The following is an 18,253-nucleotide window of genomic DNA, read 5'->3' on the forward strand; positions in this document are numbered from 1 at the left end:
GGTTTATGGTCCTTAAACACCCTTTTGACACCATAATGGCGCTCATTCGATTTTTATAAATGTGTTCCTATGGGGCATTTATATCTGTGCCAAATATAATAACAATCCTTCAAATAGTTGAGATATTTCACTCAGAATTACAAATATCAACCTCATGGTGGGGGGATCACCACCTTCATTGTGATTATTTAGGATTTATTATGAATATTCGTGCCAAATTGTGAGCACATACATCATGTAGAAGATGTATAATAATATGTAACATATTTAAATGGATAAGTAAACATTTTAACTATTTGGGTTCATCTTATAGGGATCATGAATGTCCGTACAAAAGTCCTTCCTTTAATCCTAGAACTAGAATAAAGAACGCTAGCATGGCTAAAGACTTTAAGAAAAGTTTCATGGAGATAATCTTCTAACATTCAAAACATTACCAACTTCCTGTATAATTGATATCATAGCTCTCTGGTTGATTCTTAAGGTCTGGCCACCAGGCGCAGAAATCACTGAGTTGTTAAAGACAAGTTCTGACTCGTGACTTTAATTTGTGTTTCCCCCCCCCGGGCCATCCTATTTATCCTTCAGTGTTTCTGTAGCAGCCTGGAGACAAGTCTGACAGCTAGTCCAGGGAGGAACATTATTTCTCGCCTTTAATTACTTTGACAGATGCTTTCCTTCCAAATGAACTTTTATGAAGAAATCAGCGAGAGCTTAGCTAATGTGTTCCAGCGTTGGGAATACTCCACTGAAAGCTAAAGTGAGCAGGTGTGCCATTTCATGCTCTACTAAATTTCAAGAAGTAGTCCCTCATGCAAAAGTAATTAAGACAAAATGTCTTAACGTGAGGAGGATGAAATACTGAGCTTTAGTCATCCAGGAAGTGAATTTCTGGAATGCACCATTACATTTGCGCAGCTGCCCCCCTGAGCTCAACTCATCCAAGACAAGCAACAGCGAGCTCCCCTTTCTCGAGGCCAAGGAAACCCCTTGTCGGATGCACAAGTGGAAGGAAATGGCTAATGTATAGGCTGGGGGCTCAGGGGATTCCATTTCTGGGAAAAGGGGGGGCGATACAGAGCTTGAACAAGTGAGTGTTTGTGTCAAGGCCTTGAGCGCCTGGCTGATAGAGAACAGACAACACACTGAGGAGATGTGTGCGATCAAGACAGATAGTGAAAGATAGACGAAGGGAGATCTTTAGAAACAGAAAACGAGACGCCGAGAATAGAGATAGAAAGTGCTTTCGTGAGACACATCAAGTTTGAGTCAACTGGTGCATAGTTAGACAGTTTGTCCTTATATTCCCTCTGTGAAGTTCTTAGAAAGGCTCAAAGAAAGACCAATGAACAACATCTTTCCATTTTAGATTTTTTTTTAATGATTTAAAAACAAATACCCTGACCCTGGATATATAAATGTAAAATAACCTGCATGAAAAAAGTTTCAAAAACAGTTCTTACAGAGCAAAATACAATAAAGACAGTTGGTCAGTTTCAGGCACTTGGATCCACGTTTGTCATGCTACACAAGAAAAATATTTCTTTGGTCCTTTCCCTTTCAATCAGGTCAGCTGAAACCACAGACAGAACAAAAACAGCTTTCTGGTTTCTTAAAAATTATATACATTTAATTAAAAGACCCAATGCAAGTCTCTATCAGACAGCAAACAGAACTGGCAAAGTTCCTCCGTCACAGAACAAACAGCCCTTCATATTTTTTTACACCATGGTTATGAAAAGATAACAGAATAACAATGGTAATGGCTCGAATTAGAATCCAAATGTTTAACAGGAGTGTGAATCAACATAACTTAGTGGAATAGTTTTGAAATCATATTTGGCAAACAAAAAGTAAATGAATTCCTTTTTGTCCATGATGGGCCCGCAACCAAAAATAGCCACATTGCTAATGAGGCACAGAGCACTCGTGTGAATGCTCTGCGTACATCAATGTAAAGTTAAAATGGGAAGCTTGCTTGAATCACATCCTAAAAGTCATAGCTCAATTGCAAGGAAGCCATGTTCGATAAGAGTTGCACGTAAGCATGGGTGACTGGACCTGTGCCACGTAATAATTGCTGAAGTTGACGTCTCTGACATAGGGGGCAGGCTGGTAGTAGCAGGTGATGTTGGACAGAGCGGGGATTGCTATCTGTTCGGCCATTACACGCAAAGCCAGCGCCGAAATGAGTGCCAGCGTCTGTCGGCGCTCGTGGCCCATCAGACACACGGTGCTCTCGTCCACCACGCGCCGCAGCGTCACCAGGCACTCGTAGCGCTTGTGCTCCATGCCGACGAAGTGGTTCTGCAGATAGCCCTCCAGTTTCCTCTGCTGCACGCATATGTCTGGGAAGTCGATGAAGAAGCGTGAGCACATGTAGCGCTGCATCTGTTTCATCTGAGTCTCGGAGTCCGGTCTGAAGCCACGCGTCAGCAGGTGGCAGTACTTCAGCAGGCCGCCGCCCCGGATCTCTTCTGGGCTGCGGGTGGCAATAGTCCTGGAGTAAAGGTGACCCAGAGCCTCATCAAAGTCTCCGTACATGCTCTCGCCCTGCACCGTCGGGTGGAAGGTCTCGGACATGGCCGTCTCCGAGCAGCGGTCGAAGAGCAGCAGCGAGTCCAACGTGATCTGGAAGGAGTCGACGCTGAATTCAAACTGCCTTCTCAGGGAGTCCACGAACTTCAGCTCCACGTTCTTGCCGGAGTTGTTGGACAGCGAGATGAGGCTCCAGCGGTCCGTGTCGTTGCAAACTTTCACCAGTTTCTGCACGTAAGCTTCCTTCAGGGCGAGGGCTGTGATCCGCTCCCTGCACACGCCTTCTGGCAAGAAATCCACCAGGCAGTCAAGCACCACGTCCTTCACCACCCGGAAGGTTTTGTCATCAGTCAGCTTCAGGCCAAAGATCAGGTCCAGGTCTTTGTAGCCGAGGCCGTTGTCCTCGTGCAGCACGTGGCTGGCTGCTGAGCCGTTCAGCTTAACGTCACGAACCCCAACGCCTCGCTCCTCCAATCGAGCCCTGACCACCTGAAACACAGACAGAGGGGGGAAACTCAGCTATGGATATCCATAAAAAGACAAGAATCACAAGTAGCTGACAGAACATACGAGTATGTACACGCAAAGAGAGGCGCTTTCTCCTTGCTGCTCCAAATAAAAAAGATCCCAGGTGCTGTCGTTTTATCATAACAAACCCTGAGGGGGGATCAATCCGATTTAATGAAAGCAGAATGATTACATTACATGTCACTCGTTAGACGCTTTTATCCAAAGCAACTTACATACTTGATACTCTGGACAATCCCCACAGGAGCAATTTGGGGTGAAGTGTGTCAGGGACTCAACAACATGCTGATTGCAGTGGGGTTTGAACCTGTGCCCCCCTGATCCCAACACCAACGCACTAACCCCACACGCCTCCCCCTTATGAGTCATGAACACACTGCTTACTTTACTGTGAAAGTTCAAGTCAATACACTTTCGAGGAAATGTAATTCCTGAAATGTGCTGGTAGAACAAACGAAAGAGAACATTAAAGATCTAAAAAACTAAATGAAGTTACAATTTCAAAAGTGTGTTATCAATAAATATGTATAAGGAAGTATTTACACTCGTGTTTAGAAAAGAGAAACTATTTATCTGTAAAAACGCTGTCCGTAGGAGCGAGTGAATGATTCCCGGCAGGCTTTCAGTATCTTGCTTTCAGACAGTTTGATAGCAAAGCATCTACTTAAAGGCTGTCAGGGTGAGTATGAGGTAATTAACCATAGCTAATCCTTGAGTGACAATTCCCTACACACCACAAAAGAGTTGCATATCTGATTTAGCGCACTTATCTCTGCATATGAGGTAAAAGCAACATCAGCATGACAGAGATAAGCTGTGGAAAGCTGCAAGTCAGTGCTTGTCTGCTGCAGGAGACTTTAAACATAAAGAAATAACATTTCAGCTGTGAGCTTTTAAACGTGTGCCCTTTGACAAAATTGAGACAAGGTGATGCATTTGCTGTAACATAAACACTCTTTGGCAAAGGTTTAACACGTTATGGGAACACACTCTACGATGCACTGATGCAATGCTTGGAAAAAACGTTTGAGCTACAGACAGCTGAAATGTTTATGCTTCCTGTCTGTCGCATTCATAAGACACCAAGAGGAGAAAAACATATCTGAAAGAAATCCAAAGCACAGCTGTGGGATTATGAAACTCTTACTTAGCCATAGGGATATGTTATTGTGCTTCCAGCTATCAATGCACTCAGCAGGGTAATCCTATTAGAATGTATTTTAGACCCTAAGATTTGAAAATGCAAGGTGTAAACTTAATCCGACAAATCCCTTTTTAATAGCGCTTCAATAGTTGGCCGCTACAAAGGGAAAGCCTTGTGCCAATTGTAATGCAACACTAAAATGATGTTTTCATAAAACACTCTGAGATTGTCTGGTATATTTTGTTGTTTCCAGCTCTTGACTTACAAACTTAAGCCATAAGAAATGTAGGTAGAATAAAAGAAGTAAGACAAGGAAGTTATTATTTTATGTCACAAATATTTTCCGCCTCACCTCAACTTTTTTAATCTCTTACATTTCCTCATTGTTTCATTGTGGGTAAAAGCCAAGTGTCTCCAAGGTGAGGTTACACTGTTAGAGGAAGTTCAACTGTGCACTTGTAGCACTTACTGCAAAGCTCACATCAACACCATCTCATGTAATCCAAACACAAGCATAAATGTGGATTTAGAATAAATGATGTGCTGAAAGGAGTGCCTGCAGAGAAACTGTGCTAACTGAACGCTAGCTCACGTTAGCTGGAAATGCTGCAAAAGACAACTTAACAGGTGTTGGAAGGCATATGTTCTCATTTAAACTAAGCCATGCTAGCTGCTTACCCTACAATGTGTATGCTAACACAGGCTAGGCCAAAACACCCTATTCCTGTCCTTTACTTAACACAAAAAAACATTAACTGAGTTTCAATCTTCTCATCTCACAAGCAAATGTGTGTATTTACCAAAATATACAAATAATATTCTACAGTTTTGATAGAAAAGAAAAGGACTTAAGTGCAAATGAACTCCAAATCCAATGAAAAAATGTGAGTTTAGCTGGACAAAAGTGCAGAAAGGCAGATTGTTTTTCGCCTATGCAGCAAGGGATATACTCACAGCAGTATTTGGTCTGACCTCACACTTAAAACAGTTGGTCTGAGTTAACGGCACGCCATAATCTGCCCATCTGGGGGTCTCTTAAAGGGGAGTATGGGGAAACCCAGCTGACATCCCCCATCCTTCAGCACTCATTAAACAGGCCGGTTCATTTCCCACATCACGCAGCAGCACCTGGCGAGCCGGGCTGAAGGGGGGGACACTTCCGCTGACGTTTTAGTCAAAGAAATCTTGTAAAATGAGCCGCAAACACACCAGACTGTCTGGTGTTGACAACGCCTTGGCGACACATAGCAGTCTGTCCACTTTCCTTCTCCACTCTCAATAGTTTCCTTGAGTAGTTCATTTAAGCTGCGGCCTGGATGTGTTTTTATTATGGCAGTTTGACCCAGCCATTTACCAGCCCAAAGACTCATCGGACGCCAGTAAGAGCTCTCAGTGAGTCAGAAGATCCTTCCGCCAAGGACACAGAGACGGAGAATACGGAATTATGAGTCCCTGAGCTGTCTTTTTATAACTAAACTAACCAGAGCCAGCCACTCATACAGGAGCTCTGCAGGCAGACAGTGGGTTTTTTTCAGATTTAAAAAGCCTCCTTAAATTCTAATGGGTTATATGGGAAGTTCTAGTCATTTAATTGGTAGCGTTAATAGCAATTGTAGCTATCAAGGGCTTAGGAGTAGTTATAAGTCCAAACCGACATAATCACATTTTAATTTTGACTTATCACAGTCATAATTAAAGATGTCGAAAATCCATTCCTACAGGTGGAAATATTCATCATTGTGGATCAATGTAGCTTGAATTTCTCAACTGTTACCGTTGACTTCTATTCAAACTGAATTACAGATAACTATACTATGAACCAATGTTGATGTGTTATGACTCAAAGTCCGCATATGCATTATTTATCATCACACTTCTTGTAAAAGATATCTAAAATTAATCTCTCATTAGTCAAGATGTTAAATATGTATATCAACAATTAATTATTTTAGAGTGTTAATCTTCATAGTGGATTTCTGTAACAACATTTTCTCTAAATAATAAAATTATGGGTTTCATTATTCCAAGTCCACATATCCATAAGGTCATGTGGACTATTTCTTTCTCAAGAGTGTAAATGTCCATCGTAGATATCTGTAAATAAATGACTACCCAACTTCGACCATTGACTTTAATTCAAACTGAATTACGGATAATAAAAAGATCTATAGTTCAGCTTTGACTTGTTATAATTCAAAGCTGACACATCAATATTCAAAGTTCAAGATTCTTTATTGTCAAACTAACATAGCTACAGATTAATTACGTCATTGAAAATCGTAGGTCTACAGGCTTCTCCAACAATGAAACACAATAATACAGATAAGCAGACAATATTAACCAATATTAAAATATACTATATTAAAAGTAATACAAAAAGAAAAATGGTAAGTTTGTAAGTTTGACTAGTTGCAGTTCCAATGGTAATATGATACGGTTAAAATAGATGAGTAACATGTTTTTACAAATATCTTAATATCATTAAAATGTGTCAATCATTCAGCCATACTGATTAAATGTCAAAAAGTCTCACAATGTGGAGGTAACTTCCCCTTTTTTCTCAGACCAGAGTGAGGCTGAAACGTGATGCTGTTACCTCTATGTGATGGAGGTTTTCAGCGAAGGATCTGCTTCAAGGGTTCACAGATATTTGAATGTCTTTAAATTAGTCGTATTAGATCCTGGAGCCAGCCGTGTAAGATAAAAACCTTTGGCAGTGAAAGCTATGGTATGAAAAGTCATCCTTATTTCCTGTAACTGTGATAGCGCCTTGTGTTTAAATAGTAAAAACAAGCTATTCACTATCTTGCTTTACGCCCATGCAGCCAAAATGAAAATAACTTTTAACTATATCACACATTGGGAAGTACAGTGGAGTAAAATCTGTGTCTGTAACTGTAGATTTTATCCTACAAAATTCAACTTGCACACAGCCCAAACGTTTAATGCTGAGGTCAACTCCCTCTAATTTACGTACTGACGTCTAATTACCTCCTCCAAGGAACTTATGTCTATTTCTGCTTGGATGGTTGGATGGTTGGTTGGTTGGTTGGTTTGTTTGTTTGGCAGCAGGAAAAAACTACTGGCCTAATTTTAATGAAACTTGGTGTAAGGATGTAGCCATACTGAACCATTTAAATGTAATGTTGTATTGGTCTTATGCATTTCATATATTAACCATATAAATAGATCATAAATACCCATTGGGTTAAGGTTTCATAACTAAACTCACTAGGATTTGGCGATGTATATACTGTACACCCAAAATCACCAAAAAAAACGGATGTACACAACAATTAGCCAATCGAAGTTCTATCGGTTCAATGATCCAGCCTTAAACTAAACCACTAGTGCTGATCCACAAAAATCCCAAAGAAAAATTCACTTGGTTTCCTGAATTGTTAGTATTTTAAAAATGTGCTAAAGTATGAGCGGCGATAAGCAATTTTGCAATTAAAAATGATCCCACTTCATCAATGGTCCAACCAGCCAAAGAGATTCCATCAGTTCCGCCTACACTGTTTAATTTATGAGAAGCATTCAAATGTGCAAAAATGATAACTTGCGATCAAACTACCAAATATTTTTGTTTTACTACCCAGCAGTCTAAACTGAACATTAGCTCCTCGGGGAAGCTTTGGGAGCATGTGGTGTCTTCATGTTCAGTCTCAACAATAGAGCAGTGAGGAGTTGGTTTACAGTCTCCTCACTTTCCACAGTGATAGGCCGTCAACCTGACCCTCCGTGTTATTACAGGCACTGGTCCACCATTCTGACTCAAATCTCCGCCGTCCACCGGGAAAGTGGAGAACTTTCTTCCAGTAGCTAAAACAATTTAGTTTGAATGTGATAGCCTGCAGAGGAGGAATTAGAGACGACCCCTCCTGGTGGCCTCCATATCTCATCCCACACACACAAACCCACTGAACAGGTGACGTAACACACACACACACACACACACACACACACACACACACACACACACACACACACACACACACACACACACACTCACCAGGCATCTGCGTTTGTCATCATGTGGTGGAAGAAGAATGAATAATTACTCAAGATCCATTTCAAAATGTTTTTCTACAATGTGGCTTTACGACTATGAGTAAAGTAACTTGTTTGATGAGTATTTGAGTAGTTCTACACTATGGTATTACTACTTGGGTAAATCTTAGTACTTCCTCCATCGCTGCTGTGACTTTTTGACATTAAATGGAGAGTACAGAGGTGTCAGTAACAGTAAAAGTCTCCTCCACTGCTCCCGTGGCTCACTCACATGCAGACCACAAACAGATGTTATTTAAATGTGGCTCTCAGACAAACCCACTGTTTAGTGTGTGTGTGTGTGTGTGTGTGTGTGTGTGTGTGTGTGTGTGTGTGTGTGTGTGTGTGTGTGTGTGTGTGTGTGTGTGTGTGTGTGTGTGTGTGTGTGTGTGTGTGTGTGTGTGTGTGTGTGTGTGTGTGTGTGTGTGTGTGTGTGTGTGTGTGTTCCCTCGGTCACCTTCCCCCCAGTTTGTGACAAAAGGAGCCTCTCAGGTACAGACGGCTCTGTCTGCTGCGTTGGCTGAAAATAAAAAGACATTATAAAAGCGCAGACTGGTGGTTTCGCATGTTTAAGCGTGAATCAAGAATGCCTCACATTACTGTCAACCATTTTCCAAAACATATCATAGAGGTTAGGATCAGTGAATGTGTTTTTCCTTCCTCACAGGCAGCCATCGGTTTCCCCTCATGGCCCATATGGTATGAAAATCAACGTGCAGAGGTTTGAAAGCAGCCTGACAAACTCCATGACAGATAACATGCCGTCTGCTTTCGAGTCTGTCAAAAAAAAGAAACCTATGCATTGTGATGCACTGCAGACTTTTTAAGATTATTTTATATGTACAGGTGCCTTGTGATTACGCATTTTGTTGTGCTACAATTTTTCGTTTACCTACAGCCTTCTCTTATTAGCAAATGCACTATATTTGACTTTAACTTCTTATTTTTATATACATATTTGAATTACATTTTAGATTTGTATTGTGCGTTCATAAGGATTGAATAATCGAAATCTAAATTATTAAAGAGGCCCTATTCTGCTTTTTGGGATTCCCCTCTCCTGTAGTGTGTTATATAGGTTTGTGACATCACTACGTAACACTTGAGCTTCTATTGGCTAGCGCTCCAACATGTTGTACGTGATAGGCTGGGGCGGGACATCTCTAAGCGGTTGGCCAATCACAACAGAGAGGGCCAGCAAACCGATCAGAGCAGACTGGGCTCTGGTTTCAGACGGAGGGTGAATCATTATGAAGGCAGCTACAATCATGCTGAAACTGACTAGGTTATTGTAGTTTGCTCAATTTCAATCAATATATCACACGTAATTATATCAACTAATTCAAACAAGAAACATGCTTTCTTAAGTTTTTAATCCCCAGGCTGTGCAGAAAACAAATGTTGGATTACCTTAATGTGTGTCTTTGGATTTAAATGAAAGCCTCATTCAACATGCTGCAATGTAAGCGCTTAGGACTGCAAACTGGTTTATGACAGGAAATGTAAAAAATCTTTGGGGTCTTTTGGGCTTAAGGAAAGACATTAGCTTGATGATAGGGGGCCCCTTTAATTATAGACGTCCTTGAAATGTTTTGTGTGTGAGGGTCTGTCCTCCCCACAGAAAGTATGAATCATTGTGGTGAAATGTGAACCTGGATTACAGGAAAATACATGTAAATGTCCAGTAAAAGCCAGTATGTTCCTTAATGTTTCATACTGTCATTATCCCTCGCTCATTTTCACTCCAGCTGTGAATAGAAAAATGACCTCAGGAGCATTAGTTAGTGAGCTAGTGGAAAAGAGCAGTCATGGTGTTAGATCATCCCCACTTTCATGTCTAATGGATTAAATATATTTTAATAAACTCTGCCACTAATTCACAAATGTAAAAAAGAAAATGGAAATATATATGTCAATACAAAAGGGAGACGCAAGAGGGTGTTAATTATTATAGAGCAACAAGTGGATTTACTGGAGTTTTTCATGTATACATGTAATACAATTGTTTTCTAGAAGTCAAGCAAAATCACGTTTTGTATAGTATCTAATATCATAACACACATTTACACTCAAAATTAAACTTTGGTATGCAAGGAAAAATAGAAAGAAATATAATATAGTCTACTAAATCCAGCATTATATTACAATCTTATATCTCTTGGCATAGTGGGAGAAGAGTAGAGAAGGGCTGATTTAATAAATGTGCATTTTTTTCTTGCCAATTTTTTTATTTTATGGCTCAGTTTTTATTCCCTTACTCAACCACTGGTGACATCCATATTTGATATGTGTTATATTAAACGTAATATGATGTAAACCAAGGCAAATTCCTCTTATGTGATAACCTACTTGGCAATAAACCTAATTCTGATAGTTGTTATAATAAACGTATTATGAGGCAGCTGGAAGTGATAAAAACAAGTACAGTTAGTTTAGAAAACTAATAAAAGTGGGGTTATTTCTTTCCCAAAAGGTCACGTTTCCCTATACGTTTTTATTCCCCTGCCTACTCCCTCACTAGACCAACTTATGACAACCATATTTTATATTTGTGATTATAAACCTGTTATGGGGAAGCTAAAGGTAATTATACACTACATTAACTACATAAAACTAAGAAAAGTGCATTATTTATTGCAAAAATAAAACATGTTCTTCCCAGTTTTCATTCCCCTACAACCATATCTTATATGTGTTCAAATAAACTTATATCACACCTATTATTGTTTGAATATCACATATTCTGACTGTATACTGAATCCAGCATTATATTACAAGTTCATCCAGGGAGTATCACAAGAAGTGTATGATACATTTTAGGGCTGAATTAACTTAAAGGGTTACTTCTTGCAAAAAAAAAGACACGTTTTATTCCCCTACTCCACCAAAAGTGACAACCTTGAGACTTTATTTTATATTTGTTATATTAAACGTATTGGTTATCCAAAAAGTCATGTTATACCCCAGTCAGCCACTAGTGACAACCATATTTTGTATTTGCTGGAGGTCTCACCTGGACGATGTGCCGGGGCTGCACGGACAGAGTGGGGAAGTTCCCGCGACCGTGGATCGGGATGCTCTCCCCCAGGATGGAGTCCAACCGCCGCACCTGATCCCAGGACAGCACGCTGACCCTCGGATTCAGCTCCGGGGCATCACCAGAGGAATCACCGGAGGAATCACCGGAGGACATGGTACAGGAATAACGGGAGCTCCACAGAGTGTATAAAAGAGAATAAAAGACAATCCCCCCCTAATGATGATCCGGTGATGTGAGGATAAACTGCGCGTAAAGCTGGGAAATAAAAACTCCTCTTGTGTTTTCAAAGACCTCCAAAAGTGATGTGAGAGTTTTGTGGATTCTCGGACATCTCCAAACTTCCAGTGAGTTCTGTTGAGTTTGCAAGTGTGTGTCCGTGTGTGTGTCCGTGTCCGTGTTTGTGTGTATGTGTGTGTGTGTGGGTGTGTGTGTGGGGGTGGGTGTGTGTGTGTGTCTGCTCCCTTTGCACTGACTCTCTCTGTGAACACACACCGGCTTTTTACCCAGCTCGGATCCACAGGAGCCTTCCTATTGGCTGCTCATAGATGTATTGAAGGCTTCTAGAAGACTACAGTCAGCCTACACACACACATTCGAGCACACACACATTCTTCCCATGCGTCAGATGATAGGTTCAAGGAGTTTAGGAAATATGGTAATTACTAGTTAAGGGGTGCAGTTCTCTTTAACTATGCACTGAGGATGGTTGCATAGTCTAGTAGAGCTATTTAAAGTGTGTTTGGAGCTTGTTTGTGTAAACACAGCAGGAAAGTTAAGTCTGTTTTAAAATACTTGTATGTAGGCTACAAGTAGTCCATTCAGCCTACTGTACAGTATAACAAACAAATGTGACTTGTTTTTTAACAAAGGATACATTCATTTCAGTTTTTTTATGTAAAATATATATTTGTTATATTATTTATTCAACACATTTAATAAACAAACAAAGGAGAGAAACAAATAGTGACTAAAGTGAAATAAAAGCCATTAAATATGCCATGCATTCAATTATTATATTAATTGCAGTAGCAACTTAAGTAAAATAAAAAACTAAAATATTGCCTAAGGTTAATTTACAAATAAGAAGTCATAGCGACTAAATACATTTGATTAATACATTTTAATGGAGACTAAAGGGAAATAAAATACAATAAATATGGCATAAATACAATTAATAAATTAATAGATATAGCGACTTAAGTGAAATACAATTGTTTTAATATATTCCTATCACGCAGTAGCAGAACTTACGTAATCTTTTACATATTCTGCTCTAAACGACTTGTTTGATGTCTGTTTGTTGTGTCTGGGCCTTAAGGGATTTTACAATGTACACTAGGCTAAAGGAGATAAGGGAGGAAGCATGGAAGCACATTTCCTAATTTGGTTCTAACTTCTTCCTGAACAAAAACAAGTTTGGTTTGAGCTGTTGTTTGGATAAGAGTACATGAACTGTTCCCACGCATTTTAGCAAAAGGCCTTGGAGTTGCAAAAGGACTTTTGACTCCTGGAGGAATGATTGATTACAAAACGCTACAGATTAGTTGTTGGGTCTTAAAAATACCACTGGAAGTCGTTTTAATTTTACAAAGACCGTTGTTTTAGGTTTTTACAACTTAGATTATCATTAAGAGAACTCAAACCAACTCTTATCATGGATTAGCTGCTTCCAGGTCTATTCAATCAGTTAGGATTATTCCTGCTGTGCAAAAAAGACGAATAAACGCCATGGATATCTGTATGAAATGTCATGGCAGACTCATTCAACCAAACAAAAGACCAACATTGGTCAATAAATAGCACGATTTCTTCTGTCAGCAGGTCAAATATGTCCCCAAAAAATTACCCTGACATCTGTTTCTACAATATGTCAAACCTCACTGATTTGGAAAGTCTTTTTTGGCTTGTGATTGATCTTTTGAGGGACTGTATTTTTCCGTCCAACCATCCAGGAAATCATAAGAAGTTCTTCATAGCATTTGAAAAACAGGTGTTTTTTCCACAAGGGGTTAAATCGCTTACATCTACTAAAGCTTTGAATCAGAACAGAAAATCAGAGGAGTAATGGAAGGAGCTTTCGAAGGCCTGATTAGTGTTTTTCAAAGAGAAATATGATGTAATGATAACTTAAAACTAAAGGTCCAAATGGAGGGACATTTATCCGTGGATGTCGTGTTTTACAGAGATATACCTGTTTTAAAGATATCAGGGATTATCTTCTGACCGCGGGGGAATGAGACTGCCTCATATGTCAGGCTGATCATATTATACTGCACCGTGCGTCATTGTTCAATTTAGAAAAGAAGAGTGTGTTTCTTTTGTAAAGGTCATTGAGAGAAGCCTATATGGAGAGTGGAAGTGAGTCATGTGCAGAATAACAACCTGCAAAACAACACAAATATGTTCGTCATTTGCATTTTAAGTCATGTGACGGTGACTCACCTGTCGCTCCTGACGTAAGGTGCGCAAAAAACAAATCAAAATGTTCCCTACTGTGTCCCAATTATTGAAATATGTCAGCCCCCGGAGGACTGTCGTGCAAAAAAAGCGTTTGAAATCTCAAAGCTTAAATATTTTTTATCTGATAAGATATAACTCAGGATCTGTCAGTATGTCTCAATCTAAATATCGCTGTGTTTAACCCAGGTTGTTCTTTTATACAATTATTACAGTAATTCAAAAGGCTTCACCGCATCTAAGGGCAAAACCTGTTTCATTATTTGGACTGTTCATTAATATGGGAACGTTTAAATAACTTTATTTATGATTATAGTATGTTGCAGACTGTGTGAAAGCGAAATATTCATAAACTTTACCCTTGCTTTTACTAATGAAGCAACAAGTGAAACCAGCCCCTCTTGAGATTCAAAAATAACACAGGAATTTAGCAATAATGCAAATTACAGCTGAAAATAAGAACATAATGTAGTTCACATGTGTCTCGTTTATTTAATATGAATTTAAAGGCCTTTAAGTCACACCATTTCCCACAAGCCTCAGACCTTCACTTGCTAATTGTCACAACATAAGGCCATGACATATTCCTAATGTGTGTAGATATCAGATTTTAGACTAGTGTTTGTGTAATCAGAACTCCTTGAAAAATTAATTAGATTACTTTAAAAGGGTGCAATTATCGATGTATGGCAGGACCATTTTTTATTTAATAGCACCTGAGAGGGGCATTTTTACTAGCAAGCTCATTTATTGCACACTGTATATGTACAGTGTTTCCCTTAGGAATTTATGAGAGTTTTATGGGGGGGGACCTCAGACCCTCTTGGGGGGTCCAGGGCCACGCTCCACCGGAAGAAAGTGTTGCACATTTGAAAGGTAAATGCATCAAGCTGGTGCACCTTGAGAGCAAAATTAAGAAGCTACCTTTATGAAAGATTGTGCGTCCTTGTTAAAATGTGTAATTGTCAACACATTGGTTTTATAGAATAATGAAGCAAGCACCAAGGGAAGCAACGAGGGGTTTCCGGAGCTCATATAATATAGGATTTTGTAACTCATTAAGCGTATTAATTATGAAACAACAAGCCCTTTTTGTTCAAATTAAACCATCAAAAGGTTTGGGGGGCAACAGCTCACGGCAGCTTGCTTTAAAGGGGACATATCATGTACATGTTCTGTTTCGTACTCATATTATATGATAATATACAATCGTTTCCCTCAATATTTGAATCCTCTGGCATTAAACAATTTCTTGTGACGTTTAAAACGAGAAGTTGTTGGAAGCTAAAGTGAGCTAACGTAAGTTAATAGAACAGCGGGTAGCAAGAAAGTAGTGTCGGGTCTACAGCTCTCTTTATCAAGCTCTGCAGAGTGAGGACACGAACTTTAACATGATTGGATGCCTTGTCATTAAACAAATATGTGTGATTGTTTCCTTTTTCTATGTACTTTGCCTTATCTCATTGGTATTTCTCCTGCAAAGCGACATGTTAATGACTCATATATCAGACAGCCTTTTTTATTTAAACAACCAGTACGAGAACCATGTGTTTTCAGGCGGTAATGTTTCCCATCATGCTCGTAGCACGACTCGTAATCACCTCCTTCAGTGTTATGACATGAGGCTGATTTAGAGCCGTGGACTACGGAGGGAACGGGTCACAAACTCAACGCACATACAGGGCAATTTCCAGGAAACAGCAGCGAGAGTTAATGTAATATTTACAGTGTGATCATATCAGTGGGGCTGCCCTATAGTTTCTATGCTGACAAGCACACAGACTGTAACGTAAGAGGGGTTGCAAATGTAAATAACAGAGGGTCAGTTACATATTGAGTGAGGAAAAGTCTTCGCTTTCAACACTTATTATACCATTAAGACCAGTTATGTTGGTGTGTGTGAAGAGAAGAGATGGAGCTAGGTGTTAAATTCTTCTGAGTTATTCTGGTAATGGACTCCTTATGATGGTAATTTTCTCAATAGTGCTGAAATCCTGTTTGGCAGGGCAGTGGAAATGGACTCGCTAATATAAATGGTGCGTGGCAAATCAGACTGAATGTCAACGTCCTAATAGTTGGAATCAGCCTGACAAGATAAGTAGATCTGATGCATCACATTTAACAAAAGGCGGGTTTGAAATGTCACAGTTTAACCTGTCAACACCATTATTATATGTGTGTGTGTGTGTGTGTGTGTGTGTGTGTGTGTGTGTGTGTGTGTGTGTGTGTGTGTGTGTGTGTGTGTGTGTGTGTGTGTGTGTGTGTGTGGGTGTGGGTGTGGGTGTGTGTGTGTGTGTGTGTGTGTGTGTGTGTGTGTGTGTGTGTGTGAGTGTGTGTATCCTAGGATTACTATACTTGTGGGGACCTAAATCTGTTTACACAGTCACGTATGGGGACTCGCCTCCGGACAAAATGGAGTTCCCCATGAGGGGAATCATTAATTTTAGGGTGAAGACTTGGCTAGGTTAAGGGTAAGGGTAAGGGTTAGGGTTAGGCATGTGTTGGTTATGTTTAAGGTTAGGATAAGTCTCCAGGAAATGCATGTAAGTCAATGTAATGTCCCCTGAAGTGATGTATACGTGTGTGTGTGTGTGTGTGTGTGTGTGTGTGTGTGTGTGTGTGTGTGTGTGTGTGTGTGTGTGTGTGTGTGTGTGTGTGTGTGTGTGTGTGTGTGTGTGTGTGTGTGTGTGTGTGTTTTCTCAAGACATTAACACCTTCTTTCTTTGCAAGGGAGACGTCCAGTGTAAGTGATAAAAGAAAAGGCCCTATGCAGTTACATAAGAGTGACGCTCTAGCTTCCTTTGTTGCCATTGTTAAAATGCTAAAAAGAAATCTGTAAGCACGCACCTGTCATTGTGTCGCAGGTTGTTTTAACAGCCGTGAACTGTGAAGTTTTTTTTAATCATAATGGCACATTCACTGCACCCAGATTGCATATTTGTGGTATTGTTTTGGCGGTCATAGTGACTGCTGTGTACGAGTTGTGCTAACAACAAGTTAAAACAGGAACAAAATGTGTCCTTCAAGTTATATCCGAAACTTATTGCTCTGAGTTTATTTGGTTTCGTTGGTTTATCTGATGGGAACATCAGTTTAACATGTCAACATGTCAACATGCCAACGTTTACGCCTATGCCCGTAACAGTAAACAGAAGTATTACAAATATACAGTATACTTATACGACAAAATGCAAAATGCATTATGCAACAAGTGAAATTAAGAGAATAAGCATACATTACAGAAAGCAAACCTTAAACAATGATGTCTTTGAATGTAAATAAATGTGTTCCAACATGGCAAATAATACCAGAAAATGTTGTCTGTTTCTAAATGTGGCCTTTGCAGCGTCAATGCAAACTAGATATTTTCTAAATAGTATTTGTAAAGTCCATTGATACGTTTCCACTCAGTTGTTCCTTACATCAAGTTTTAAACCAACAAAAAGGTCCTACTTACCATCAGTTCTTCACTTTTATGAGAGCCACTGTTAGTCCTTAGTTACTAGATACTGCTCATCTCAATTAAAAAACCCATAATCCCAGAAAGGATGTGGATGGAAAGAAGCATATTTCTTCATGACACATTTTCTTTAGTTTTGGTTAACATTTTATCCTAGATTTGCATCGAAACCTGGCTCATTTGGGTGTTCTGACTTTTAACTTGACTGCTTTAGTTCGCTTTCATCGCTCCAAATGTGTCATTTTTGGACAGACGTATACAAAAAAGTTGAACACTTAGCTGCTTAAGAGCAATACTATTTTTTTGTAAGATAACAGAGACCAAAAACAGAGCAAAAAATGTGTGATATTGGAACTGGTGTTCAATAAAAGACAAGGCAAGTGCATTTAGGAAGCACATTCAAGTACAAAAGAAGTGCTTCACAAGAAACCTCCTCAAATCTTTCAGTCATTTGACTTAAATGTAGATGTTAATCACGATCAACGTAATATGGGTTTAGAAACAATTCAAGATGGCAGGAGATGGTATCCTTCCAGCTTAAATTGTTAAAAGTTGTGATTTTTCTATTTGGTTTTACTGCAAAGATACAGGTAAAAGAAAAGCTGGGTACATATTTTTGCATTGGTGTTGTAATGCAACCAGGTTAGTGCATGTTTCTTGGTGGTTTTCTCCAATTACGCAATCAAGCTTCAATTAAAAGTGAAGAAGAGTGGTGTTTATCCTCAGCACCGAATAGATTAAGTCATGCAAGAACCTTTTGAGGTAATTTCTTCTACTTTATTATACCCAGATCAAATTATACACCTACCAAAAGCAAACTGTATGGGGCGTCTGAGAATCTCATCACGCACGTATCAAGTAATTCACATTATTGCATTGCATAGCACAAGTATGAAATCAAATTAATTAAAAAAGTACCAACCCCCACTTCACTCCACATGATCAGTGGAGATCAAACCGTGCTTTATGAGGTGTAATGGCAGTTAAAGCTAATGAACGCTCCATTGGGGGTTAAGGCATTTCCATCAAACAA

General features: G+C 39.5%; 1 protein-coding gene across 1 annotated transcript; it reads right to left on the reverse strand.

Moving 5' to 3' along the window:
- Positions 1-1,357: 1,357 nt before the first annotated feature.
- Positions 1,358-11,786, reverse strand: tent5bb (terminal nucleotidyltransferase 5Bb). Its single transcript, XM_079653775.1, has 2 exons — positions 11,277-11,786; positions 1,358-3,027 (listed from the first exon to the last, which is right to left on the reverse strand). Exons 1-2 carry the CDS (start codon positions 11,454-11,456, stop codon positions 2,005-2,007), a joined length of 1,203 nt encoding a protein of 400 aa, XP_079509901.1. The 5' UTR covers positions 11,457-11,786; the 3' UTR covers positions 1,358-2,004.
- Positions 11,787-18,253: the final 6,467 nt, after the last annotated feature.

This window comes from Notothenia rossii (genome assembly GCF_949606895.1).
Source record: "Notothenia rossii genome assembly, chromosome: 10".
Classification (NCBI taxonomy): Eukaryota; Metazoa; Chordata; class Actinopteri; order Perciformes; family Nototheniidae; genus Notothenia; species Notothenia rossii.

Excerpts from the sequence above, each read along its gene's own strand:
- tent5bb (XM_079653775.1), bottom strand. The coding sequence starts at position 11,456 with ATGTCCTCCGGTGATTCCTCCGGTGATTCCTCTGGTGATGCCCCGGAG. Across the intron at positions 3,028-11,276 it reads AGCCCCGGCACATCGTCCAG|GTGGTCAGGGCTCGATTGGA; the intron begins GTGAGACCTCCA and ends TCTGTGTTTCAG.